We start from the raw sequence: 26,690 nt of genomic DNA, 5'->3' as shown, positions 1-26,690 counted from the left end.
GACCAGATTTTAACCCGGGTCCGTGTGAACCAACAACTGTATTTTCCCCTTTCTCAACCACTTTCCTGTCTGCCTCTTCTGTCTTCAGACAGACACCAGGACTGGAGGTATACAGTATATGTGTTAACAGAGTCTTGTAAGGCACCTGGAATTAGTGTTACGTTGCTTAGTCTGTTTGGAAAAGACTGTGTGCATGAATTACATGCGGATATCATGCATCTCACATCACACCATCACTCATCACTCAGTCTTACACTCTGAAATCAACTGAATCAACATTTTGAAAACACATCAATATTTTCAGTTTCTCAAATACTAATAACAATTCAAATAAACACAACAGATGTAGAATAATGCAGTTACTCAGGCAAAACAAAGTTTCAACACCTAAACACACGGATTACTAATTACCAGTTTTCTAATTTGTTCTGTCTGTCTGTGCTTTTGCTTCTGTCGTCTAATGTCTGCTGAGCATATCTATGTCTGATAATACCTTTAATTTATGGAGTGCTGTCATGCTTTCTTTAAACGTTGACAGCAATACCAGTATCTTTTTATGTGTGTGGATGTGTTGTGAGATTAAGTGTGGGATGGATGTGTGGAGATTTACCTTCCCATTCACTTCCTATAGTAACCAGGCAACACAGTTAAACCAGTAGTTGTGTATATGACTTGTGCAACTCACATAGTCCAATTTAAAAACAGTTTCCCGCAGCCATAGATCTGGTGATGTTCCTGTTACTGCAGCCTCATTGGACAGTGGTCTGAGTGGCAGTGCCTTTAGCCTATTGGATGAAGAGGGTGGGACCAATGCAGTGGATAGTGCCATCTTCCAGGTTCCCAGATTGTAAGTGCAGCTCAGGCTCTCTTTTTCCTTTTTGAAATCATCTATACATTATTTGAGGCATTTTATCCTTTTTATTCTGGTGGAAGTGCTGGTATGCAGACTGGGATTTAATTCCAGTAATAAATAACAATTTCACTGTTCTTTCATATAATCCCTCCATTGTGACTATCTCAGCATATAATGCATAATCTAACCTGGTGTTGTTTGTTATTTAGTGGAAAGATTCCAAACGGTACAGAAGCTGTGAAATCCGCTCATGGAGATACAGAGGGTAAGGTTTACATGAGTTGTGTGGATGTCTATGTGTGAATGTCTGTTGCTATAGCAGTTTATATGAGTGTGTGCAATGTTCCTGCTGACCAAAAGCTGGTCTACATGGTCTCCCTTCCTTGATGAGCTGACAAGTCCCCAAAACTGTCAGCTCTGTTGAATTTCCAAAGTAACACAATGAGATAATGTATTATTATTCTGACGAGTTCTATGTTGTACTGATCTCTATTGGGTGGAATAACACAGTTTCTCCTTGATTAATCTATAATCTTTCTAAATTTTACTAAACAGGTGTTGAGTTGCTGGGTAATATTTCATTGCCTGTATGCTGCCTGATCAGAGAATTCCAAAATGAAGGAGGAAGAGGAATGGAGATAAGAGATAGGAAGAATAATTTCAATATTGATGTCTGTGTGCGTGTTTAGGTAAAACTCAGGTGTTGGGGGAGATAAAGATTGCTCTGAAGAAGGAGATGAAGACGGAGGGAGAACACCTGGTGCTGGAGATCTTACAGTGCAGGAACATCACATATAAATTCAAGTCTCCCAACCACCTCCCGGGTAACAAAACACATAACTGCAAAAATATGCATTCTTTATATACACTTTGTCTCAGTATTTGAGTCTCAGAAGTGCTCACAGAACTTAAATGAGAGATTTTGTACATCATTTTTATTTAAGTAAGCCATGCTTGTTTTTAGACAAAAACATTTGTCAGGCACTGGGACTGAATACATTTGCTAAACAGCATTCATTATTCCCCAAGAAGTCTCTGTTTGCACTATTATACTATATACTATACTATATATTTCCACCTCAAAATGTTGATCATGCAGGGCCTGGGTAGCTCAATGGTAAAGACGCTGGCTACCACCCCTGTAGTTCGCTAGATCGAATCCCAGGGCATGCTGAGTTACTCCAGTCAGGTCTCCTAAGCAACCACATTGTCCTGGTAGAGTCACATGGGCTAACCTCTTCGTGGTTGGTATAATGTGGTTTGTTCTTGGTGGGCCGTGTGGTGAGCATGGTTGCCGCGGTGGATGGCTTGAAGTCTCCACATGCGCTATGTCTCCGTGGCAATGTGCTCAACGAGCCACGTGATAAGATGCATGGGTTGACGGTCTCAGGCGCAGAGGCAGCTGGGATTCGTCCTCAGCCACCCGGATTGAGGTGAATCACTATGTGACCACGAGGACTTAAGAGCACATTGGGAATTGGGCATGCCAAATTGGGGGAAAAAGATGATCATGAAAACATTACAGCTCAAATAATAATAATTAAAAAGATACTGAATAATTTATGTAAATACTTTGACAAAAATATAATATTGACATTTCGACAATGTTATTTTCTTTTGTTTTGTTCTTTTGCATGCCACAAATGTTCTCTCTGAATATTCTTTTAAGTTTTGCAGACCACTATCCATGCACACAATAAGAGATGTGATGTCCTGATGTTCTTTTACAGACCTGTATGTGAAGCTGTATGTGGTAAATGTGGCAACTCAAAAGAGAATTATCAAGAAGAAGACCAGAGTGTGTCGTCATGATCGTGAACCTTCTTTCAACGAAACCTTCCGCTTCTGTATGAACCCAATTGGTCATTCTATTCAGGTATGCAACACAACAATAGCATCACAAAAATAATTCCCCTGCTTCTCCACTAGAGGGGCCTACAATATGTTCTTATTTGAAATATTGTGATTTTTTTTTCTAAAAAAAACTTTTCTACTAAATTGATGAATTGACCTGACTTGACTTGCCACAATCAAACACATTTTGGTCTTAATAATTATTCCAATCTTCGCAGCTCTTTCTTGTTTCAAATGGCGGCAAGTTTGTAAAGAAGACCCTAATCGGCGAGGCCTACGTGTGGCTGGATAATGTGGACCTGCGTAAACGGGTGGTGAGCTGGCACAAGCTGCTGGCCAGCACAGCTCAGATCCACTCTTAAAGAAAGTGGTTGAATGAGACGTGAGGACAGACCAGGCAGTGGAGTCACACATCTCTGCCGCATTCTTTGGGAATTCTAAACTGAGCTGAATTTGTAGAGCCAACATAGGAAGAGATTTGGCTTCCTGGTTGCACTGTGATTGTGTTAACCCAAGCCATGAAGAAACAGGTGTTTAACAGTGTTTACAAGAAGGATCTTTGACCCTTGGTGAGAAGGAACAGGTCTCAGAAGTTGGCGAAATTTCTTGTAGGTGCAGAACTGACCAAGAGATTCACGTGACGTTCACAAGTGTACACACCTTCACAAACATACCTTTTCCACAATCACTGACACTTACACTTTTATCTACATGTTTATACCTGTGTATGAGTAAATAATATGGGTAAATTGGGCCTCAAAACTATGATAGAAAGTTTAACTATGAATTTCCAGTAATTTTTCTTTTATATTTTAGAACATTCGGATAATCTACAGATAGAGACTGATATCATATATATATATATATATATATATACACACACATTATTTTTGTATAATAGAGACAAATTCAGTTTTAGATATTTATCATTCCTTTGCATTCTCTCTCAGATGTTATTATGCGTTGAAAGAGCAGATATTTAGAGCATATTGTTAATGGATTAGAAAGTATTTTATGGTATATTATAGACAGATTTAAATGAATGAAATATGATTTATTGAGTGTTGTGGTGATACGTTGTGCTGGTATGGTAATTCATCCTTTCCACTTACAAGGAGTAACACATTAGTCTTTCTCTGTTACTGAATCCATAAAAGAGAGAGCTACAGTTGAAACAAACTCCCTTTTATTCTGCTGAGCTGACTCTATAAATCAAAAACAAGATAATTTCAAAGAACTTAAACATTTAAGAAAACTGCCGGTCTCTTTTGACTCCATAGGAAATGAATGGGAAATCAGATAGAAGTGTCCGCTGATTGTTTTGATCTCATTTCATGAATGTGACAGCAGAAATATCTCCAGTATGCAGCATCGGTTGAAAAAGTGTCAAATGCAGCACTTATATGTTTTGCGATTAGTTGGTAGCTTTTTCCTCCGAAAAAACAAAGCACTCAACAACCTGCTATTTAACACAGTGAAACACTGTCAACCCTTAACACACAAACACATACAAAACTGCTTTCTTGTTTATTCAAGATTAGTGTATGAATTTTACATTTTATGTCTTGTCTGGATGTGGAATTGTTCTTAATTTCTCATATTGCTGATACAATATTTATATTACGTTTTATTATTAAAACAAACTTCTAAACACTCAGGTTTTGATTAGGCACTTGTGAAAAGCCTTGCTTAAATATTATTGGCTGATTTTTAATCTAAGCAGGTTCTTCATAAAGGCATGAAGCTTAAATCAAGTGCGATAATTGTGAGTATCAGGGTGATGACAATACGTTTATTTATTTTTATTTAACATATTATTATTACTAACTGTAATTGTAGTATTGTTGGTTTACATGTCTTATAGGAAAATGTATGTTTAGATGCTGAGCCTACCATCTGACCACCTCTTAATATAATGCTGATCGTGCACTTGAATGCCATTAGTGTTATGTGCATGTTGTGTCTTTCATATTTTCATGCTTTTAAACTGGATACAACCATTTACACATAACCAAGAGGACTGCCCATAGCCACTTTTAGGTCAGACACATTATTCCTTACAAATATTCCACTCAACTGACAAACATTAAGGGTAAATTGAGACCTGGATATTGTATAACCTGTGTCAAAATACCAAATCCACAGGTTCTGTGTATGTAATTCTATGCAACATGCAAAAAGGCTTCTGGTGTTTCTATTATTCAGGTGTCAGAGAACAGATAAAGCATTATGTATTTTATATGGGGGTTTTTTTCACTTGGTATTTATCATTTGTTTTTTATATATTTGGTTGTGTATTTTGCTTGCTGCGTCTTATCCATTTTTTTATTTTTTTTATTTTTGCAATTTTTTTAGCAATATTTTTCTTAATGTAAGCTGAGATTAACCTGCTAAACTAAACTGCTATCTAATCACTAGTCTTGACAATTTAAATGTACATGAATAAATGTGTGTTTAAAAGATCATAGCAGACTAGTCATGTTGTGTTTGTCATAGGCCATCCATTCAAACCAAGTGTTTGGAATCACAATCTCAGTTTACTCAATGCACGACGTACAAAAATGCTCAACTTTCACTATATATTCTGATCTCCCAGAATTTAAGTTGTTAATTTTTACATTCACTGATTAGATAAAAGCATAAATTAATAAGTGATCAATTAAACAAATATTCATAAATACATTGTAATCAACTGTGCATCCTTTGATCAGTGCATGCCCAAATCTCATTCACCACACTAACTGTTTCACCTCTGAAAATAGAAATCCATGTATATACAAAATAATATTCTTTTTGTACAAATAGGATCTTAGTTTTCTGGTTCAATGAAAAATATGTGTTGAGAGGAGCAGAGCGATTGTGATTTGATCTGTGTGTTAAATGTTGTACATACTGTACACTAGGGTAAAAGCTTTGTTTCCCCATGCTTGCCTTAGATGAACTGGACTTGACCTGCACAACAGACAGATTTTATCATGTATAGTAAAGAACAGAAACTGACCTTACTGACTCGAAGTAGAATCAGGAAACATGGTGTCTTCACTTTGGATGTTGCATGTTTTATCGGTGGTTTGTTCATACTATTTTTGTGTCCAGATTCTATTTACAAAAAGAGACAAATATTATGAAAAATTAATCAAATCTAAATATGTATGCTGACTGTACAAAGATATGCTTGTATAATCTGTCTGGTTTTCCACTTACTGTAAACTGATGAAAAAAATTTAACTGTCATGGTTTTTGTGGTTGTACACAAACGGTGTTGATAAATTATGCAAATTGTGCTGAAATAAAAGGCTATTGCCCTGAGTCTAAATATCAAATAATACATAAATTGTTCCTGAGGTGATTTTTGCCACTCTCACACCACATCAAAACAATATCTATCTATTTATCTATCTGTCTGTCTGTCTATTGATTTGTTTTTAGTCTAATTAATATTTAGCTTTTTTCATGTTTTCAGTAGGCACATGTTATATTTTTAACAAATTAACATATTGTTTAACCTCGTAACGACGGGTGGTTCAAAAATGTCCCACTTGCATATTTATTGTATTTAATGCATGCTTAAACTGTGAAATTGTAAACTAATATTGGCATTCAATATATCATTTGAAAGATTTTGGTCTCAAGTTTTTGTTATTTTAAAGCGATTTTAATGATCGCAACGTTTCAATAATACTATTTTATTAAACGTGTCAAGAGTGAAAATCAAAACAAGGAAAATTAAACCGGAAGTTCAGATCCCCCGGTGTGCTCCAGGCTTCTCTGACGGTGACTGAAGCCGGGAAGAGTGAGGCAGTGGCTAAAGACCCTGGGTGAATGGCAGAGCAAAAAATTGTAAATTACTAAGTCAGTTTACATTTGTATTGGGAATAAATGAAGAGAAGCATCTTTATTGTAAGTTAAAGTTTATTTCCATTGGAACATTTCAAATTGTAATGTTCTTTTCACATTGTTTATAAAATTCATAAATATATATGGAATTATAATATATTCCCAAATAATAATAAAAAAACAAAAGGTATCTTCATGTATATTTTGGTTCATGTGGTATTTTTTTTTTTACATTGAAATATCAACAAATTGTCTGTTTTAAAACTATTTGATCATTGACAAGTGGTCTATTGGCGTCTCCAAGTGGTCTTTTTTTGGAAGTACACTTACATAAATCATAACGGAACAAAAGAGCTTTGGTCATATCGATATTTTTATAAATAATAACGAAAGTATTTTATAAATAATATTTGCGGTCACTATTCAAAATATTTGAATAGCTCTAACAAAATTTTTTATACTACAATAATACATTTTTACTCTTGAATAATTAATGTCTACTTTCAAACAAGCCCAAGTTTGTGTTTGTAAACCAAATGGTACAAGAACTGGAAGATTTTAACTTTGGGCTTGTCGTTTTCAAGCTCATAATCAATCATCTTAAAAAACGTCGTAGATGAAGGGACTTTTAATTTGAATAAAATGGCGACTGTCGACGATACTGTAGCATTGCTGAAAGGAGCAAACTATGGTATCTGTTGTAATTATTAATATTTTACTTACCACGCATCGTCGTTTTGGACATTATTTACACTGTACATTGTTTAGCAGGCTTTAACTGGAATAAATGGAGGAAGAAAACACAAAGTCTTTAATCAAAGCAATTCAACAAGGAGAGCTGTGCAGTGTTAGACGACAACTCAATGAGCAAGTGAACAAGCAGTCTGTCATCTATTCTCACTTTGGGAAATCTGGAGATACGGTACTGCACTATGCTGCCAGATATGGACACATGAACATTGTGCGTTATCTAGTAGAGGAGCTGGACATGGATATTGAGGTGTTTAACAGCGACTACAAGAGAGCTATGCATGAAGCTGCCTCCATGGGTCATTATGAATGTTTGCGGTATCTGATTGCCAGAGGAGCAAAAATAGACTGTCTAAAAAAAGCAGATTGGTAGGTCATACTAAGATGCAGTATATATAATCACATATCAGTAACACACATTTGCTTTGGAATTATCAACGCCTTCGATAGCTCAGTTGGTAGAGCGGAGGACTGTAGATGTTGAACACTGTTATCCTTAGGTCGCTGGTTCGAATCCGGCTCGAAGGAATAGATTTTTGTTCAACACGCTTTTTTAAATTGTGCATATTTTAATGTCATCTTTAATTGTACATATGTGTTTCGAATGCTGTTGAATTGTTGCTGTGGGAGATAGACTACCTGTATAAATCTGTGCAACATCCTAAGAGCATGTGCATAAATCTATATATATATATTTATTAATTATTTTAAATATATATTTTTTTGATAGTCCTGGTTTGTAAGCAGTAATTCTGATCAATTAAAAAAGATATAATAACGTGAGTCAGTCTGAAGTGCTGAGTTTGGTGGATGAATCTTGACAAAACCCTTTTCAGGAGTTAAAAGCAGCTCCTACGTTCATACAGACTGGATAATTTTTTAATACTGTGACTAAATCAGACCAGAAAACAACAAAAACATTTGTAACTTATGTACTCGCTGGTCACACATCAGACTCTCCCGCATACAGAGATGAATCGTAGATTACATTTCTTTAAATGTTCTTGATATTGTTTTTGGGGTGTTTTCATCACCATTTGTTTCCTCCCACTAATGGACACAATTATGGCTGCTGTGTGGAAATGTGACATCACTGAAACAGGTCAATACAGTAAACCCATGCAGAACACGTTGAAGTATATTTTAAGAGTTATGTATTCATCTCATATTATGTCAAAGTGTGTTGTCTCACACTGAGCTCTGGCCCCTCTCCAGGACCCCTCTCATGATGGCCTGTACCCGACAGAACCTTGAAGTCATCTTAGAGCTGCTGGATCATGGTGCTGAACCAATGCTGCAGAACAAGGATGGATGGAATGCATTCCACATTGCATGCAGAGAGGGAGATCCAGCCATCATACAGCACCTCCTACTGGCCAAACCCGAGGTCTGGAAGACAAAGAGCAAGACTGGCAGAACCCCTCTCCACACTGCTGGTATGAAACTAGAGGAGTGAATGTGTTCCCCCACATTAGATTAAAAATGCTGTATTGGCTTTATATGCATTTATGTATACTCTTCCCACATTGGTTTCTCTTATCCTAGCTATGCATGGCTGTGAGGATGCTGTGAATATACTTCTTGAGAGGTAACATTTATAAAATCAATTTGGACTTCACCATATACAGTGTAATTATTTATGAAAGTCTTGGGAGTGACACTGTATATATTGAAATGTGGAAACTTGTGTTAATTTAGCTGTTCCTATGAGCCTGATTGCAAAGATAGCTGTGGAGTCACACCATTCATGGATGCAATAAGGAATGGACATATAGGTGTCGCTAAATTGCTCCTGGAAAATCACCAAGTAAGACAGGGATACAAATGTTTTTGCACAGTCATTACAATAAACACAAAGAAAATCGGTCTTTGTTTAACTAATGTGGATGTTGTGATGATGTGTCTAGGCATCTCCCTGTGCAGTAGATATTCTGGGAGCACAGCCCTTGCACCAGGCCTCTGTTACCGCCCAAGAAAAGGCACTGTCATTTCTTGTGGGTAATCTAGGTATTGATGTAAATGCAAGAGCCACAAAACTGGAACTGACTGCACTGCACTATGCTGCTAAGGTTGTTTTATTGCACATATTGCAAGTATCTATTGCATTATACATGAGGCTAAAATAAACAAACTGCTTTCTCTATGTGGCTTCAATCTCATTGTTCATTTTGTAGGAAGGTCACACAAGCACTATAAATACTCTGCTTGCCCTAGGCGCTGATCTTCATGCGAGAGACACAAAAGGAAGATCAGGTGCGATTGCCCTTTACAGTGTGTTTCACAATGCTGCATATCACCTTATTTAGAAATGTGTCTGACAGATCTTTTGTTGCATAACAGAATGAGTGGCTGAAGTACTCTTAGTCTGTTTTCCAGCACTTCACATGGCATGCATTGGTCAGCATGCTGAAACTGTCAAGACACTGCTACAGCTTGGACTCTCCGATACTGAAGACAACGCCGGCAATAAAGCAAGAGAGTATGCCAAAAAACCTCACATAAGAGAAGTGTTTGAAAGTCTTGACATTTAATCATTGACGAGATGTGTCATATGAATTAATTATTGCTTCACCTAAATAAATGCTTTTTATGAAAGTGTCATGGCAAAATTATTCTTATTTGTGCCTTTACATACGAATAGCCCTTTGTTGTTTTAACCCCATTGAATTTAGCTTTGCTTGCTGTAAAAAGCCTCTGGAATAATTCATGGGATAATTTTACAGAAGTTTTGCCTTCAAGATATCCCAAAGAAACAAAATAAAGAGTACCATGCCCTACTGTACTCCTAACTTTAAAGAAATTGTTCAAAGAAAAATGGAAATTCTCTCATCATTTACTTTCCTTCTTCTGTTGAACACAAAGATTTTAAGAAGAATATTTCAGCTCCGTAAATCCATAAAATACAAGTGAAATGTGACCAAAACTTTGAAGCTTCAAAAAGCACATAAAGGCATCATAAAAGTTGTCAATAAGACTCATCTAATCGATTTTGGGTGAGAACAGACAAAATATATCTCCTTTTCACAGTAAAGCAGTATCATTTGGCTATCATGATTTCAAGCTCGATAACAATAGCACCATCTAGCCCTCAGGGCGTGTGTGTCAAGTGTTAGGAAGTGTAATCAAGCTTAAAATCATGATTGTGCCTAAAGACTACAAAGGCAAGACGTACAGTGAAAAACAAGTTACATTTTGGTCTATTCTCTTCCAAAATCAATTGGATCTCTTCAGAAGATATTCACTGGAGTCAGATGGTTTGGTTTACTTTTATGCTGCCTTTATGTGCTTTTTGGAGCTTCAAATGCCTGACAACCATTCACTTGCATTGTATGGACCAGCAAAGCTGAGATATTGTAAAATAATATATATATATTTGTGTTCAGCAGAACAAATAATCCTTCATATCTGGGATGGCATGAGGGTGAGTCAATTATTTTTCATTTCTGGGTGAACTATTGCTTTAAACCTAAACTTAAACTTAAAACTTTAATTTTGTTAAAGATTGCTCAATTAAAATTGATGGAAAATGTATATGAAATTTAAATGCGTAAACCTTGCAAAATTGTGTGTATATATATATATATATATATATATATATATATATATATATATATATATATCAGTACTGTGCAAAAGTCTTAAGCACATAAAATGCTTCACAAAAATATTTAGTGTGTCAATTGGAAATATACATTTTAGGCCCCCAAACATTTCTTTTGCAATTAGAATAGAAGAACGGGGAGCCCTGCAACAGATGCATGAGCCCCACAGAGCCCCCCACTGAATATTGAGTCAGTCTGAGATTACATAAAGAGACAGAAGCAATTGAGACAGCCGAAATAGATAGAAGAAATGTGTCAAAATCTCCAAGAAACTTGGAACATCCCATCTGCCAACAACCAAGAAAAACTGTATCCAGGTGTACCTAAGAGAATTGGTGCGGTTCTGAAGGCAAAGATGGTCACACCAAATATTGATTTAACTTTTTTTTGTTTACTGGACTTTGTATGATGATTATTGATAAATAAAAAATATTTATGGCATTATTTTTGAAGACATCCTCACTATGCAAGATTTTCCCAAGTGCATAAAACTTTTGCACAGTACTATATTATTATTATTTTTTAATTATAGTGTGTAGTGTAGTGTAGCTTCACAACAACCAAATAAAATTGCAATGTTAATTCAAGAACCTTCGATTTCTCCAGAATGAACAAACTACAAATCAAGATGATGTACATTGCAGCATTTACAGGCAAGCCCTCCTGACTATGTCAATACTGTAACTCATGTCCACAGTAACTCTGGCTGGCTGAAACAGGTTCTTAAGGATTTGGCTCTATGTCCTTAGAACATGTTTATCTTAGATATTCATGGTGTTTATCCCTAGAACATGATGAAATATGTACCTAACAATGTACGTCTTTAGTCCTCTTCTTCTTCTTCTTTTCTTTACTTACATAGCACAATTAAAAACAACACAATATTGACCAATGTGCTTTACATCAGATGAGCATTTCTAAAACATACCACAGCAGAAAAAAATGAATTAAAAGACGTTATTAAATAAAAGAATAGATTGGGCCTACTGATGGCCGACAAACAACAGTGTTTAGTTTACTGTAACTGTGACAAGTAGGTGAGCCGCACTAGTGAGCAGAGGGCGGAGCATTCCCCCTTCGTTGATCTCGGTGATAGACAGCACAGCCTGCCAATCCCTTCTCAGAACCAGACAACCGTCTAAGCACCACCCACTCCCAGCAAGCCCACAGAGGTGACGTGAATGAGTTCTTCTTACATTTCTAGCTTTGCAAGTTCTCCATCTTCTTCTGGCCGACGTACAGGTAAAGGGGATTAAAGACGAGGAAAAATGAATGAAGAATACGACGTTATCGTTCTGGGAACTGGACTAACGGTATCTAATTTATTAATTACACATTTTCGAATCCAGATATGCACTGTTGAATTATATATAACTGCAGAAAATGCACAGTCAAAGGTTGTTTCGGTCTTACTGTGTATGGACCGCTCACTTTAGCAGGCTAATTACTAACATGCTAATTGTAGCATCATGCTAAAAAGCAGCCAGTCTAACTGAATGGGATATGCTAACCATTATATGCTAACTTTAGCATTAGTGTTTCTATCGGCGCTCTGGTTAACACAGGCCTCATTTACAAAATTGTATTCTGTGAACACCTGTGACCTTTTCCTGACGCGTGTGTGTTATTTTGTCAAGTTGCTAACGACTCGTATGTGTTCTTGTTTTGAGACAGAGTTTTGTTATTTTTAGTGTGGTTTTGTTGATCAGAAGCACGCTTGTAATGAGGCTTTCATCGTTTGGCAGTGCCGACTTTAGACAGTCTGGGTTGTGTTTCTGTGGCCGGCCAGCAAATATATTATCACTAGTTATATTATTTTGGATCGTACTTATCTAAGACATTATAACATTGTGATCGTGCAATATTTATAACTGCGTGTTAAAAAGCATGTGATGTGCTTGGTAAATTCTATGCATGATCGTAGTAAGCTTTCCTCAGTGCTAAGGTGGACAATTGCACAAGGCGCTGACTTCATAATTATTTTAAGGGTGGTGGAGGGAGTCATTTCTTCTTTTTTTTTCTTCGAAATGCAATGCCAAAGTAGTATTATGCCCAGCTTTGAGATGAGTAATTCTGACAATGTAGGACAGTAAACAACCACACCCTCAAACCAAACAGAATATCCCCATTTTTTCCGTTACCTTACATTAAAAATTATATTTATTTGATCACGTTGGAAAATAGTTTAAGATCACCAACTAACAATCAGGAAGTTATTTTATGCTTATAACGCCAGTTATAAAACCTCCCATTTCCCATGGGTTCTTGAAATGGCATTGTCCATAGCATGCATTTATGTAGATTAGGTTGTGCTATGTAAATCTTTACCTGGAGATTATGTATCAAGCATGACAGAAACACTCGTGATGAGAATGTAAGTCCTGCAAACTGCTTTGCAGCCCAAGTCATTTGTTTTGTGGGACTGTCCCTGTGCCGGCTTCCTAATAAACAGTTTAAATTATTTCTCCTCTTGAACTCTGCCTTAAATGCAAAGGTACCCACATCCCCATAGACATACATGTAATGCATTCATTTCTAGTCTCATTGTCTGAATTGGTTGTCAGCTGTGATCCATACTAAATCCTACAAGTCTCAAGTATGCTCTAAAACTGCTGTTTTGTGAAGCAAGTTGATTTTGGATATTGAGTTTGCACATTTGACTTTTAGTATTGGTATGGAATGGTTTAATTTGTCAAAAAATGAACCTTTGTGAAGTGGTTAAATTAAAACCTGAAACAGGAAGTCTGGGAAGCTGACAGTAGACATTTTGTGCAAAGGTGCTTTGGGCTATCAGTAGGGCTCCAGAAAGGAGTTAGTCCTCCCCAGAGAGGAACCGAGACTGACGTCTTGCGTTCAGTTCTGCAAATTGTACAAGAATGGTAATATGTTGTTATGTTGCTGGCATGTGAGCGATAAATGAGCAACAGTGCCCCAGTCTCTGCTGTTTTGAGGAATTTCTCACAGTGTAGTACAGCTCTGGTATTACATGGCTTATTGCATAATCCCTTCAGCCTGAGCAAGCCAGTTTGGTGGCCAGAAGTTAAAGCATTGATGCTTAAACTGCACTGAGTTTTAATTGAGCAAATGCTTCAAATGCAATAGTAATAGTTACATTAAAAATATTCTGTAAAAACTAAAATTTGTATACCAGCATCATGCAATACAAATGGTAATTTTAGGAAGAATATAAGATGCATGTAAACTTAAAGGGACAGTTCACTTAGAAATGAAAATGTTGTCATCATTTGTGCACCCTCATGTTGTTTTAAACCAATGTGACTTAATTTCTTGTGTGGAACACAGAATGACAGCCTTAGTCACCATCTACTTGCATTGCATCTTTTTGTCATATAATCAAAGTGAATGCTGACTAAAGGGGTAGTCACACTACACTTCGCCCTCCATTCACTCCTATTTAAATGCATCCGAATGTGGGAGACCAGAAACTAGGGCTGTCAATCAAATTAATTACACGGTGTCCCAATTAATCGCATTTAATTGCCTATACAAATATTTGGTAAGAAAGCACTTCATATAACAATAATTCAATGTATTATGATGAAATATTTATATGTAGTTGTCTTTAAATATTTATATATATTCATATTCAGATAACTAAAATGCATTAAATTCTGGTGGCTGAAGAGTTAATCATTGATAAGACAATGTATTTTATATATTTGTATTTTTTCGCTTTGTTATTCTTCTGTGAGCGCAGTTAAGACTAGAGATGCACCGATCGACCTGCCAGGGACCGGAATCACCCGATTTTCCGCATGCTCGGCCCAGACTAGTGACCGGCCGGTCAGCCTCTCGTCTTTCCGATTCCAAGCCGGTCCGTTTTGTTGCCAGCGGCGCAGGCAATAACGTCACTGCTGCATGTAAACATGTCATTGGCGTGGAAGATCATCACTGTGAAGAATACAAAGTTCGCAATTTGTAATGATTGTAAGGCTTAAGTAAACCGCGGGGAACCACCACAATAACGTTCGGAACAACAAACCTAATTTACACACTTAAAACACCATCACCCAGCTGAAAATGCCCATTTTAAAAAAGAAGCTAAAAAAGGGAAAGCTGCTAAAGCTAGCCAGAACTCAGAGCCAGCCACAAGTTAGCAGCCTTTCCTATCTTTCCTTGGTACGAGCAGCGAAAATACCGTGTCCGATATTAAAATCAGTGCGACACACATTGCAAAAGGTTTTGTTGATATGGCTTCGGGATATGTAATTAAATTCTTCCGTCCAGCTGTTGTTAAATGTATGTGTGTGTTTATATAATATATAATATTTATTTTATATTTTTTGCCGGAGCACCACCTGAGTCTTCTCCTCCAATCTACCAGTGATGCTTGATTCAACTTCCCGCGTCTACTGCCTGCGCAGATATCAGCAGAGCAGCTGTGTTTTTGTTGCCAGGTTGAGGTCACAAATTATTAGAAATTTGTATGATGTGTCGATTGTGTGAGTAGGATGCGTTTCATATAAGATCTGGCAACTGGACAACCTTGGAGTAATATATTGATGTGATTATTCATATAACGTGGTTTGGGCCATACAAATTATGGGAGTTTCCCGGGAGAAATAAAAAAACAGGAGGGGGCGGGAGATGGGTATGAAATACGGGAGACTCCTGGGAAAACCGGGAGTGTTTACAGGTATGGTTACAAGCCGATCCCGAAGCAGCAGTCAGATTTTGGACATCTAACGTAAGCTTAATGTCAATGTTGAGCTTATTGGACACATCAGTTTTGTTCTTAGGCTTGTAATCTTTGGAATTGTTTTGTTAGATGAATAATAAAGAGGAAAAAGGTCCATTTATGAAAATAGTTGAAAATTACATCTGTTTTGTTATATAAAGCAAATAATTTGCAGTTAATTGTTATTTCTACCTCTTTCCAGTCACAGAGCACTTTATTAGAGTTGTTTAAGTGAGAGAAGATCCTGTAAACTTAGTGCAGTTTGGGGGAAATTGTAATGTTTAATCATTTATTTTATTATGAAAATAAAATTTAGCATTGAAGAAAGGTAGATTTTGTTTGTATATGCGGTCAATAATAGTTCTTAGAAAGAGAATCGGAAAAAATCTGTATCGGCAGGTCACACTTGCCAAAAATCTGAAATCGAAATCGGCCAAGAAAATTGCAATCGGTGCATCTCTAGTATGGATGTAATAAAAGTACATCTGTCTTTGACAAACCTCACAAGCAGTGCAGTCACAGAATGTGAACTGCTCACTGAAGCACAACAGTTGGGCGAAGAACAACAGAATGAAGGGATCTTGAGATGTGATTCTTTCAACTACTTTTAACTTGATGAAGCGTCATAAAAATGTGGATGTTGAATACCAATGACACACTCCAAACGTAGATACATGTACTGTGAGAACTGACGACCAAAACATTGACGAACTCCATGCAAACAGGTTGTTGTCAACTGTAGGCTTGTTCAATAATATGAGAATTAAACTAACAATATAGTGAGTTTTTAAGCCACTTTTTGCATTGTCTAAACAATTTATTCTTCTGCCACAATAATGCAATTTATTTCAAACTTAATTTCAATCCCTATTATTTATTATAGGCCTACATATTATAAATATCTGAATTATTATGCATCATTTATATGAATACCTTTATTTGGGACCTTTATCAGCAAATAATGATGTATGCAATTAATTGTGACTATTTTGATTAATTAATCGTCATGTTATTAGTTTGATTAAAATGTTTAATCGATTGACAGCCCTAATTTAAAAAGTTTATATGTAATATTATTTGTGATGTACTATTTACTTACAGCAGTTATCCAGAAAAATTGCTTGCTCAAAGCCTAGTGTGACCGTCCCTTTAAGTGAGTCGCACACCGGACATGTCTGGCGGACAACATGGTGTCTTCTGAAATTCAAAACAATTATTTTCTATGAAGGAATGCAAACCATGGCCACCATTCCCCATCTGTCAGCGGTGCCAGCTACGACCCAAATCATTGTCAAAGGACATGGATAATTTACTCGTGCTATCACTAGATGAGATAATGCATATTTGTATCGTTCATGTAGCCTGCACAATGTATTTTCATTTACAAGTGTGTCTCTTTGTGGTTTGGCATCTTGAACAAAACCTGTTGAAGGCTACATACAGAGAAATTGCATTGTGGTGCTTCTTGTCTGGTGTGAGACTCCTCCTGTGTTACACAGAACAACATAAATAAATGATGACAGGATTTTCATTTTTGGATGATCGATATTTCTCTATGGGTTGCTGAGAATTTTAATGACTTGCCAAAGTATTGAAGCACTGTCTATGAGGACAGCATTTAGCCTGTAATTGCAGCTTTACAGTAAAATGAAAAACACTTGTAGCTCTTTGTATTGTAGTTCTCTTTCAGCAATGCAGCATATCTTATTGTGTAGATGCCTCTATTTCTCCACATAATGTGATTAATCATCTGTTGTGAATTGACTGGTGAAGACAACAGATAAAAGGGAGATCAAATCAAAATGCAGAGCAAAGATGTGAAAAAGAGAGAGAAATGACGAGCAGCTTTGCAGAGTGACAGACCCTGATGATTTCTGTCAAGATGGTAACACCCTGACTGTCATAGCCAAAAGCTCTGGATCCCAGCAGGTGTTCAAAGCTATGAAAGAGGAATACAAATGTCATAAGCTTTGCCTTTCATGTGACTGAAGCCTGACTCTTTATTAAGCAAAGTGTCTTTTGTGGCCTGTTTGGCTGTACCATACTTTTTACAGTGAATGTTAACGTTTAACCCTTATTGCTGCTGAAGTTGCTCTCTGAATTTAGGACACAAATAACAAAATTGTACTGCGTAAGTGGATAAACATAAAAAAATATGGGAACGGACTGATTTTTGACGAGATTCATAAAGTAATTTTGCCTTGTGTGTGTATGTGTGTTAACGTGTACTATCCCCTTGAGATTTGCCATAGAAAGTGTATGTCCATGTACGCAGCTTCAGTAGGAAAATTAGGTACATTCAATAAACACCGTTTCATCTGACTGTTGTAACAACTGCTTTTATTAACATTTATAAGTATTTTAGTGTATGGATATCGTGGTATCGCGTCACATCTGTTTAGGAACCGCCCACCCTCAACTTGGATGCACCGGAGCTACCGCTCTCCGATTTTAGTGTGGAGTCCTGTAATCCATGAACTTTAAAAACATATTTTTGGGCAGTCCCCCTATTTCAGCTGAGAACCTTTTCGATTGTTGTGTTGAGTCATGAGAATTTAAGGTGAGGACATTGATTTTTGTCCTAAGCGCAAGGATGAGAAATTGGCTTTTTAAATGCAAAATTGCAGTGTTAAATCCTCAGAGGTCTAAAAAAAAAAAATGCTGAAAAGCATGAAAAGTCTATTCAAACACCTTCTTGGCATACATTGATCCAGAGATGAGGTGGTTTCTCTATTTGGTTATGAGAGTTTGGACTAGGTGTGGTTTGGACATTATCCATAAAGTCAATCATGGACAAAGGGGTGAATTAGCAAATACGTACACGATTACGTATTTCCAGTAGTAGTAGTAGTACATTGCTGCATATCCAACAGCCTAGTGTTAAATAGACAGGGTGAGATGTAGATCTTATGTGTAACCCAGTCCTGCTGCTATCATTTTACATTAATTCAAAATACCAGCATTGCTCCTTGCCAGCAGCTCCTTATCATTGTCATTCAAAGCAGCCATTCTCCTTATTTAGACACATATTTGTAATGCTAAGGCTCTGGCTCGCCTCCACTTTGGATGGATTTTGTTGCATAATGTTGTATAATTCTAATGAATTTGTGCAGTGATTTGATTTGTGGGCACATAGTGAAGAAAATATGTTTTGCTGTTTTTCTCTGACTCTTTCTCCCTTGGTTAACTACTTGCTTAGTTTATTTCTGGACTTCTACATCATTTGTTCAGCTCTTATTAGATTATTGTGATTTCAGTGCTGCAGTGTTAAAATGTCAACAATAAGTAAAGCTCTCTGACTGTTCGAGTTGTGGAATTCTTGTAATGTTAATCAAATGGGAAGTTCCTCTGCAGAACCCCTTTGACCTACTCCATACTGCCATTGGAAAAAAAAAAAAAAAACTCAAACATGTTCTAGGGCTTTTTTTTTTTATTAAAGGTATGTCTACAAGCTGTCAACTTGCTTGGATTGGTTCCAGAAAATGAAACGATACAAGCAGTGTTTTAAAAGACACACACACAGTTGTTGACATGCATTTACTACAGTGATGCATCCCCCTTGAAACAAATGAAAAACTGGCATTTAATACATGATGTTGCAAAGCGTTTTTACTTAATGTTTTTATTGGGTTTGTGTGAAGTCCTGCTGCATATGGCTTATGTATGTTGTGCTTCATTTCCTAGGAATGCATCCTGTCCGGGATCATGTCCGTGAAGGGGAAGAAGGTGTTACACATGGATAGGAACTCATACTATGGAGGGGAGAGCGCCTCCATCACCCCTCTGGAGGATGTATGTCTCTGTTTTACCTCTGACCTCACACTGTTATCTAAATCTTTGCAGAGGTTCTTTGATTTTATTCACTGGCATGGTGTTCCAGAAAACACGGGTGAATTTGCTGAATCCAATCATAAAAACAGAATTAACTATAAAATGTGTAGGCCTATGTCATGGAATTTTACATCTTTGGGATAAAATGAATGTATGAATGCACAAATTATCAAATTAAAATCATGAAATGTTCATTATTAAACCACAAAAGGCAGCAATTTATTTAAATATACGTTCTGCATGTGCTGCTTGCTTCAAAAGGAATGTGTTAATGTGACCGTTTATACAAAAACACTTGTTTAAAAAAACACAGCGTGCTGTGCGTAATTCATGACAGAGAGCAGATCGCTTATTCACTGAAGCACCCAGCATATGAAGATTATATTTATTATGGCTGTTAATCAATTAAAAATTAACAGGTTGCTTTAGAAGCCAAAATATTATTTCCATATCATTGAACTTAAGCCTGTCATTGAAATGCAGTCCACAGCAATCCATTTTGCAATTTAATTCATCAATATGTCAGAGATATATTTATTAAGGTCTTTTCTAAGGACTCAACAAACACATGCATTAGATGAATGCTTTTAGAGCATCTCACTTAAACCTAAGTTAAGTTTGAACAGTTTGAAATGTTTCGAGATACCTGACTTTGGAATTTTGCTCCGTCTAGCTGTTTGAACAGTTTGAAGTACACAACCTCATCTTGTGTTGTCGCTAGTGTCAAGCAAGCCTGAGTGTGGTTTGTTCTCTGTACAGCTGCCCGTTTCTTATACTGCTTGTTTTCGCTTGCTGTTCTCTGCTGAAAACAGGTGGTATTTCAAACTTGTTAACAAGCACTTTAGGTCATATAGCGAACTGCTTAGACGAAAGAAGCTTTTGTCAAACATACAAACTTCTGGGTTAATTTGGTTTTCCATTAAAATAATCTGAAAATAACTAGATGTGTGAAATTGAAAAGATGCGGCAGAAATATATTACTACTGTATGGTGAAATGTAATGTTCAATTTAGTGATCATAATATTAATAATAATAATAATAGTACTAATAGGTGGGTCTGGGTAGCTCAGCAAGTAAAGATGCTGTCTACCATACAAGTTCAAAAATTTTTTTTATGTTTAACAATATATTAATAATTACATTGTTTAATCAATATCTTGCAAGCAAGAGTGCTGTTGTACAGAAAAGTTTTCATTAATACTTTGATGCTATATTATGCAGCACAAAAAAAAAACATTTTGAGTTTTGGATTGTGAGGTGAGGATCTGTATAGAAGCACTTTGTGTGATAAAAATAGTGTAGTGGTATGTTTAAATGTAATTATTCTGTTTTCATTTAACTTTAAAACACAGATTTCAGAAATAATAAAATGGAAAACGGAGGGCCCAATGAAATCAGTTTCATTTTTTCCAAATTCTATGACTTTCTTCCATGAAGACAATGTTAGGCAGAATGTTAATCTTGGTCACCATTCACTTGCAAAAAATGTTCCCATGCAGTCAAAGTGAATGGTGACTGAGGCTAACATTTTGCCTAACATCTCTTGTCAAACAGGTTTGACAGATTTTTCATTTTGTCCAAACTGTCCCTTTAAATGTAGAATGTAGAGTTATTGTATTATTGAAGTTTATGCAGGTGAAAGACTTTGCGCCTAAGACTTTCCAGTGCTAACACCCTTTCACGGTCTGTTTGTAGCTGTACAAGCGCTTCAGCCTTCCTGGCAGCCCTCCTGAATCAATGGGAAAGGGTCGCGACTGGAACGTGGACCTCATTCCCAAATTTCTAATGGCCAATGGTAAGAAACAACAACATCCAACTCTGAGCATTAACACTTCAGTCATCACTGCATAAAATACCCAGCATTTTCTGGACCGCTCTGTGGCAGCTGGATTCCTCAGTCTTGCTTATCCTGTTGCTAAGCAGTTCCTCTCTTTTAAAATGCATCAAAAACTTTTGGCGAATCATAGATTGATGGAACTTTTATATTGAAGCGGAAATGCAGGGGCTACATTTTTTTTTTACATTTTTGAAGCCTCCAATGATAGATCAATCTCCTTTTTGCACATGTAGGCCAGCTTGTCCGTATGCTGCTGATCACACAGGTGACGCGTTACCTGGACTTCAAAGTGATCGAGGGCAGTTTTGTCTACAAAAAGGGCAGCATCTACAAAGTGCCATCTACTGAGACTGAAGCGCTGGCATCCAGTAAGTGACATTTACGTGGTTATGACTCAAACTTGAGAAATTAAATTCCATCTATATGTTAACCTTAATTGTGTTTTTGATGGTAGCAACTACAGCAACTGGCGATATTTTGCTACAGACAATTAACATGACATAAAACAACCCTTTTAACTGGTTCTAACTACCTGTCCTTCAAGAAGTCATGGCCAAGTTAGTCTCTCAAATTCATATTTTTGACTAAGTCTGTTCCACTTTGCATCTTATTCTGGCCAAGAATCGCCCATTTGGACAGAAAGAGACTATCTGACAGACATATAAATGAACCAACCACAGTTCATATAGATTTATTAATTTTTTTTACATTTAGGGGCAACATCGGAAATGAGTAAGATCAGAAGATTGGACCAGCAGTGGAAAAAAATAAATAAAACTGGGTCAATATATCTGGGAATGTTTGAACCAAAAGAGAAATTGGTGGGAGTGTGTAGATTTTGTAATCAGAACTGCTGTGTATTAGAGCTGCACAATTAATCGTTAAAAGATTGCGATGCTAACTGATAACGATTCTGCGACGTATATAAATGTTCCCGTGGCATGCCTTTTGTATGGTGGTCGAATTTAAATGAGAAATTAACTTCAAGATGCATTTTTAAATGTTTATCTTTTAAACTTTAAATGCAAGCCACCGACTGATGCTAAAAAAAAATATCAGCATTACCCAGATCTGAATAAATTAACTTCTCGGGAGTTGTTTGATTACAGCCGGCTGCTTTCCAACGCTCACATGCATGGGTCTGCCCGTGCACTTGTGTCTCGTGATGAATGCAGCGCTTCTGCACAAGATGCCGCTGTTTTTAGAATATTTTATTCTAGAAGAGAATGGAATAGAATATACTTTATGGTCCCATTCTGGGAATTTTGCAATCCAGTGACACAAGCAGTCTTTGTGAGATAATCACAATCTTTACTTTAAGCAAAAAAATCTTGATTCTTAATTTATCCAGAAAAGGTACTGATTATTTCACATTTGTAACTCACAGAATATAAAGTTCTGCTTGTGGATATCCAGTTAACCTGCTACTAAGTACATCAAACAAAACTATCACCTAGATCTGATGTAATGAAGCAATTAGTTATTTTTCAAAAATCCCATACCATATAACCACGAATTTGAATGGCGTAGATGACAAGACTGTTTGTATGTTCGTATGAGAGCTAGAGGAATTACAGTAATGTGCTGTACTTCTCTTTTTATTCATTTTATACTATAATGAAAATAGTGTGGTGTGTACAACTTTTTTGTGGTTCCTCTTTCATTTTTGCAATCTAAGTTTGAGACGCTTGCATGGTACGTTACTAAAGCAGATGTAAACCATTTATAGTTGGGTCCACTCATACTTGTGTAGCTATGTGGAACCTTTGGTATCTTCTAAGGTGTGTTAATTGTCTCTCAGGCCTCATGGGACTTTTTGAGAAGAGACGGTTCCGGAAGTTCCTCGTGTTTGTTGCCAACTTTGATGAAAACGACCCAAAGACCTTGGAGGGAGTAGACCCTAAAAAGAGCACCATGCGGGATGTGTACAAAAAGTTCGACCTCGGGCAGGACGTGGTCGACTTTACCGGCCATGCTCTCGCACTCTACCGCACAGATGAGTGAGTCAAACCTTTGCTTCAGAAATGCACTTAAAACAGTGTTGATTCCTACTTTGTGAAGGAAGAGAACGTTGAATGCTGTAAAAGCAAAATGTTTTATATTTGGTGACGTTAACCCTGTTTGTGTGTTTGTGCTCTTTATCTATACAGCTACCTGGATCAGCCCTGTATGGATGCGATAAACAGGATTAAGTTGTACAGTGAGTCTTTGGCGAGGTATGGGAAGAGTCCATATCTGTACCCTCTCTATGGCCTGGGAGAGCTGCCCCAAGGCTTTGCCAGGTGAGGTGTGTGTGTGTGTGTGTGTGTGTGTGTGTGTGTGTGTGTGTGTGTGTGTGTATACACACTCAAAGTCTACAAAGTAGAGTCTCATTTTAACAGTCACCTGTGACTATATGTCTGCGATGTACTTTGTGCAGGCACTAGAGGTTTATTTTTGTCACTTTTAGATTAAGTGCCATTTATGGAGGAACCTACATGTTGAACAAGCCCATTGAGGAGATTGTCATAGAGAACGGCAAAGTGGTGGGCGTCAAATCTGAGGGAGAGGTGAGTTTCTGTTGTAGGCTGAGTGCTGTGAATGTACACAACCAGATACCTCATTCTGAATTAACGATTTCATATTTGTATTCTTCATGCTCAGATTGCACGCTGTAAGCAGCTGATATGCGACCCCAGCTATGTCATGGACCGAGTCAACAAGGTGGGTCAGGTGATCCGGGTCATCTGTATCATGAACCACCCCATCAAAAACATCAGTGACGCCAACTCCTGCCAGATCATCATCCCTCAGAACCAGGTCAACAGGAAGCATGGTTAGTTTGAAGGGAAGCTACAGCACTATGATCTTTATTCACTTTATTCGTTAACTCGAGCAATACAACATTAAGTCCTCCCAATTTATTTTCAGGTCACTTTATTCTTTGTTTTTAGAAATGTATGTTCATTGATATGTTTAGTGTAGAGTTTTAATTAAAGATTTAAGATGTTCTTGTTTTGTTTCAGACATCTATGTGTGCATGATCTCCTATGCACACAATGTGGCAGCACAGGGTAAATATGTGGCCATCGTCAGTACTACTGTGGAAACCAACGACCCTGAGAAAGAGATCAAACCAGCCCTGGACCTTTTGGAACCAGTTGAGCAAAAGTATGTTTGTTTGTTCTTGCTGAAATCTGAAGCTTATCCTGATGTGTATCATATATGTATGTAATCATATAAAGATAATATCTGTGTGTGTGTGCTTTTTGTAGGTTTGTGAGCATTAGTGACCAGTATGCACCAACTGACTTGGGAGCTGACAGCCAGGTAAGTGCTCGGGCACAACCCCATGACTGAAGCAAATCTAGCACGTAGCGATCCAGAAAAGTGGTTGTGGTTTTGGAGAAATTACATAATTACATTTTTATAAAAGCCAGTGAAAAAGTAGTTCACCCAAAAATGAACATTCTCTCATATTTACTCACCTTCATGTGTGTATGGCTTTCTTTCTTCACCAGAAAAAATAAATAAAAAAATAGCTCAGTAGGTCCTTAAAATGCAAGTGAATGGAGATTACTCTTTTGAAGATCCAAAACTTAACGTTTATGCTGACTGTCTGTGAGTTTTGGAGCTGCAAAAGAGAAATCTCCATTCACTTGCATTGTAAGGACCTACTGAGCTAAGTTTTTGTTTTCTAATAATGTTTTCTGGTGAAGAAAGTCATTTACACCTTGGATATCATGAGGGTGAGAAAGTAATGAGAATTTTTTTCAAATGTTTTCATTGATTTCACGTTTTTGGGTGAACTATCCCTTTAAGAATAATGTGAGTGAATTAGGCACACTAAACAAGGGACATTTATTAAGAAAGGAAATAACTAGTTTTGATTTCTTGCTTGTTTTGTGGCACTATACAATAATGAAATGTTTGTCCGTATCCAGATCTTCATCTCTCGCACCTATGATGCCACAACCCACTTCGAGACAACCTGCGACGACATAAAAGACATCTACAAGCGAATGACAGGCACAGAGTTTGACTTCGCCGAAATGGAACGCAAGAAGAATGACATCTTTGGAGATTGTGCCGACCAGTAAATTAGCTCCAGCTGCTCTTGAATATCGGATATTCAGACGATCATAATCTTAACGTAAAAAGAAGAAAAAAAAAGCCAACCAAATTGGGCAAGCTGGCTATCCAAATGTATGTTTTGCCCATAATGGAATTTCAAGTAAACCGTTACAAATATAGCATTTTCGGGGGGAGAAGGGGAGAAGGTTCTGCAAGTCTGCTTTTATTATCAGGAAACAAGATACATTTTGCACTCATTGTTTATCATTGCCCTGCATTGTTACCATCATGTGATCTTTATCTCAACCTGCTAAGACATGGGATGTGTAAAGTCCAAAAATGTCAATTGATCAGATGTATTCAAATGAAATGAAGAAATGCGTATTTTTTAATTATGCGTGTGGGCCATAAAAGTAAACTCTCAAATAGAGAGGGATCAGGTTTGCAAAATTGTGAAATTATATGTTGCAGGTTAACAGCACACGATTTCCACAAATAATTTTTAGGAAAAACGATCTACTAAAACAACTTCCATGGAGTCATTATTCTATTTTCCTACAAAACTGGTGCTTCAACCATTTCAGCATATTGTTTCACAATATATCTCCAATTCCTATGTTTACAGACCGAAGGGAAAAATCAAGCACACAAGTGTAGATAATCTTTTGTGTAATCGGTGTCCAAGTACACAGTAATTATTTTGCAATGCTAATGTAAAGCTACATTCTTTTGACATAACTGACCCTCTATTAGCTGTAAATTGTGCTACTTGCTTATGTGGTGTTCTCCTTTAGCTTTGCCTTGTATCTCTTTTCTGGTGGTTTATGCATGATTCTAAGGCCACTAACCAGGGAGGTATCACACGTCATCGGGAAAAGCTGCTTAACTGTAAGTCTGGGAATCTGCTTGTCTTGTGTGTGTTAAAGGAGCTCTCCTTCTCCCTCACCTCAGAGCAGATGGGAGCAAGCAATAGTTGCTGAGTACTCCTCAATGGCTCTGATGTGTTAAAGGACCAAAATGTCTATAGCAGTATTGACATGACCGGGGCCCTGTGCAAATTGTCACCAATGTTTTAAACAAATGCTGAACGAATGGGGCTCAAATGATTTATATACTGCAAAGTAAAAAATATTAACTTGTGGAAAACAGTGTTTTTCTTTCTTTTGTCAATGTGTCGAAATGGAGACAAATTTTTGTGAGTATGTAGTGCTCAAAGGTGGAAATGCCAAAATTCCCTTCTTTTTTTTTTTTTGGTGCAGTTTTATTAGATCAAAGTCTGTTCCATGAAAGTGCATTGAGTTTTATTTTAGTGTAGGAATTACATCAGCGCTATTCCATTTTAGATATACTTTTGTTTCAGCTGTAGGCCTTAT

General features: G+C 37.0%; 3 protein-coding genes and 1 non-coding gene across 5 annotated transcripts in view; all 4 read left to right on the top strand.

The window, feature by feature from the left end:
- LOC127638890 (protein piccolo-like) overlaps nt 1-6,062 on the top strand; it is a 53,902-nt gene extending 47,840 nt beyond the window's left edge. The window contains exons 23-27 of the mRNA XM_052120618.1: nt 706-847; nt 1,063-1,118; nt 1,543-1,677; nt 2,584-2,729; nt 2,926-6,062. Coding sequence (XP_051976578.1) covers nt 706-847; nt 1,063-1,118; nt 1,543-1,677; nt 2,584-2,729; nt 2,926-3,069 — 623 coding nt within the window. The 3' untranslated portion in view covers nt 3,070-6,062. The remainder of the gene's footprint in view (nt 1-705; nt 848-1,062; nt 1,119-1,542; nt 1,678-2,583; nt 2,730-2,925) is intronic.
- Nucleotides 6,063-7,196: 1,134 nt separating this feature from the next.
- On the top strand, nt 7,197-9,893 carry LOC127639175 (ankyrin repeat domain-containing protein 16-like). 2 transcript variants are annotated; one of them, XM_052121059.1, is made up of 7 exons: nt 7,197-7,663; nt 8,510-8,730; nt 8,840-8,882; nt 8,993-9,101; nt 9,202-9,363; nt 9,469-9,547; nt 9,671-9,893. In XM_052121059.1, the coding sequence occupies exons 1-7, from the start codon at nt 7,332-7,334 to the stop codon at nt 9,823-9,825; spliced, it is 1,101 nt and encodes a 366-aa protein (XP_051977019.1). In that variant the 5' UTR covers nt 7,197-7,331; the 3' UTR covers nt 9,826-9,893. The 2 variants fall into 2 exon arrangements, with proteins under 2 accessions (XP_051977019.1, XP_051977018.1); XM_052121058.1 differs by having other exon boundaries at nt 9,659-9,893.
- trnay-gua (transfer RNA tyrosine (anticodon GUA)) lies at nt 7,735-7,822 on the top strand. The gene is given in 2 exon segments: nt 7,735-7,771; nt 7,787-7,822. It is a non-coding gene; the product is annotated as a tRNA-Tyr (tRNA).
- Nucleotides 9,894-12,063: 2,170 nt separating the features above from the next.
- On the top strand, nt 12,064-26,482 carry LOC127638920 (rab GDP dissociation inhibitor beta-like). The gene is made up of 11 exons (XM_052120678.1): nt 12,064-12,209; nt 19,280-19,387; nt 21,123-21,222; nt 21,498-21,632; nt 23,066-23,264; nt 23,415-23,546; nt 23,714-23,813; nt 23,908-24,079; nt 24,270-24,414; nt 24,519-24,573; nt 25,188-26,482. The coding sequence occupies exons 1-11, from the start codon at nt 12,165-12,167 to the stop codon at nt 25,341-25,343; spliced, it is 1,347 nt and encodes a 448-aa protein (XP_051976638.1). The 5' UTR covers nt 12,064-12,164; the 3' UTR covers nt 25,344-26,482.
- Nucleotides 26,483-26,690: the final 208 nt, after the last annotated feature.

The sequence above is a fragment of the Xyrauchen texanus genome, chromosome 47, assembly GCF_025860055.1.
Source record: "Xyrauchen texanus isolate HMW12.3.18 chromosome 47, RBS_HiC_50CHRs, whole genome shotgun sequence".
NCBI lineage: Eukaryota > Metazoa > Chordata > Actinopteri > Cypriniformes > Catostomidae > Xyrauchen > Xyrauchen texanus.
This window is presented reverse-complemented; position numbering and strand designations above follow the sequence as displayed.

What these genes read in the sequence shown, in the direction of transcription:
- LOC127638920 (XM_052120678.1), top strand. Translation starts at nt 12,165, where the DNA reads ATGAATGAAGAATACGACGTTATCGTTCTGGGAACTGGACTAACG. An exon ending in CAAATTTCTAATGGCCAATG is followed by an intron (nt 21,223 to 21,497) that starts GTAAGAAACAAC and finishes TTGCACATGTAG; the next exon opens with GCCAGCTTGTCCGTATGCTG. An exon ending in CTGCCCCAAGGCTTTGCCAG is followed by an intron (nt 23,547 to 23,713) that starts GTGAGGTGTGTG and finishes TGTCACTTTTAG; the next exon opens with ATTAAGTGCCATTTATGGAG.
- LOC127639175 (XM_052121058.1), top strand. Translation starts at nt 7,332, where the DNA reads ATGGAGGAAGAAAACACAAAGTCTTTAATCAAAGCAATTCAACAAGGA. An exon ending in AACCCCTCTCCACACTGCTG is followed by an intron (nt 8,731 to 8,839) that starts GTATGAAACTAG and finishes CTCTTATCCTAG; the next exon opens with CTATGCATGGCTGTGAGGAT. An exon ending in TGCTCCTGGAAAATCACCAA is followed by an intron (nt 9,102 to 9,201) that starts GTAAGACAGGGA and finishes TGATGTGTCTAG; the next exon opens with GCATCTCCCTGTGCAGTAGA.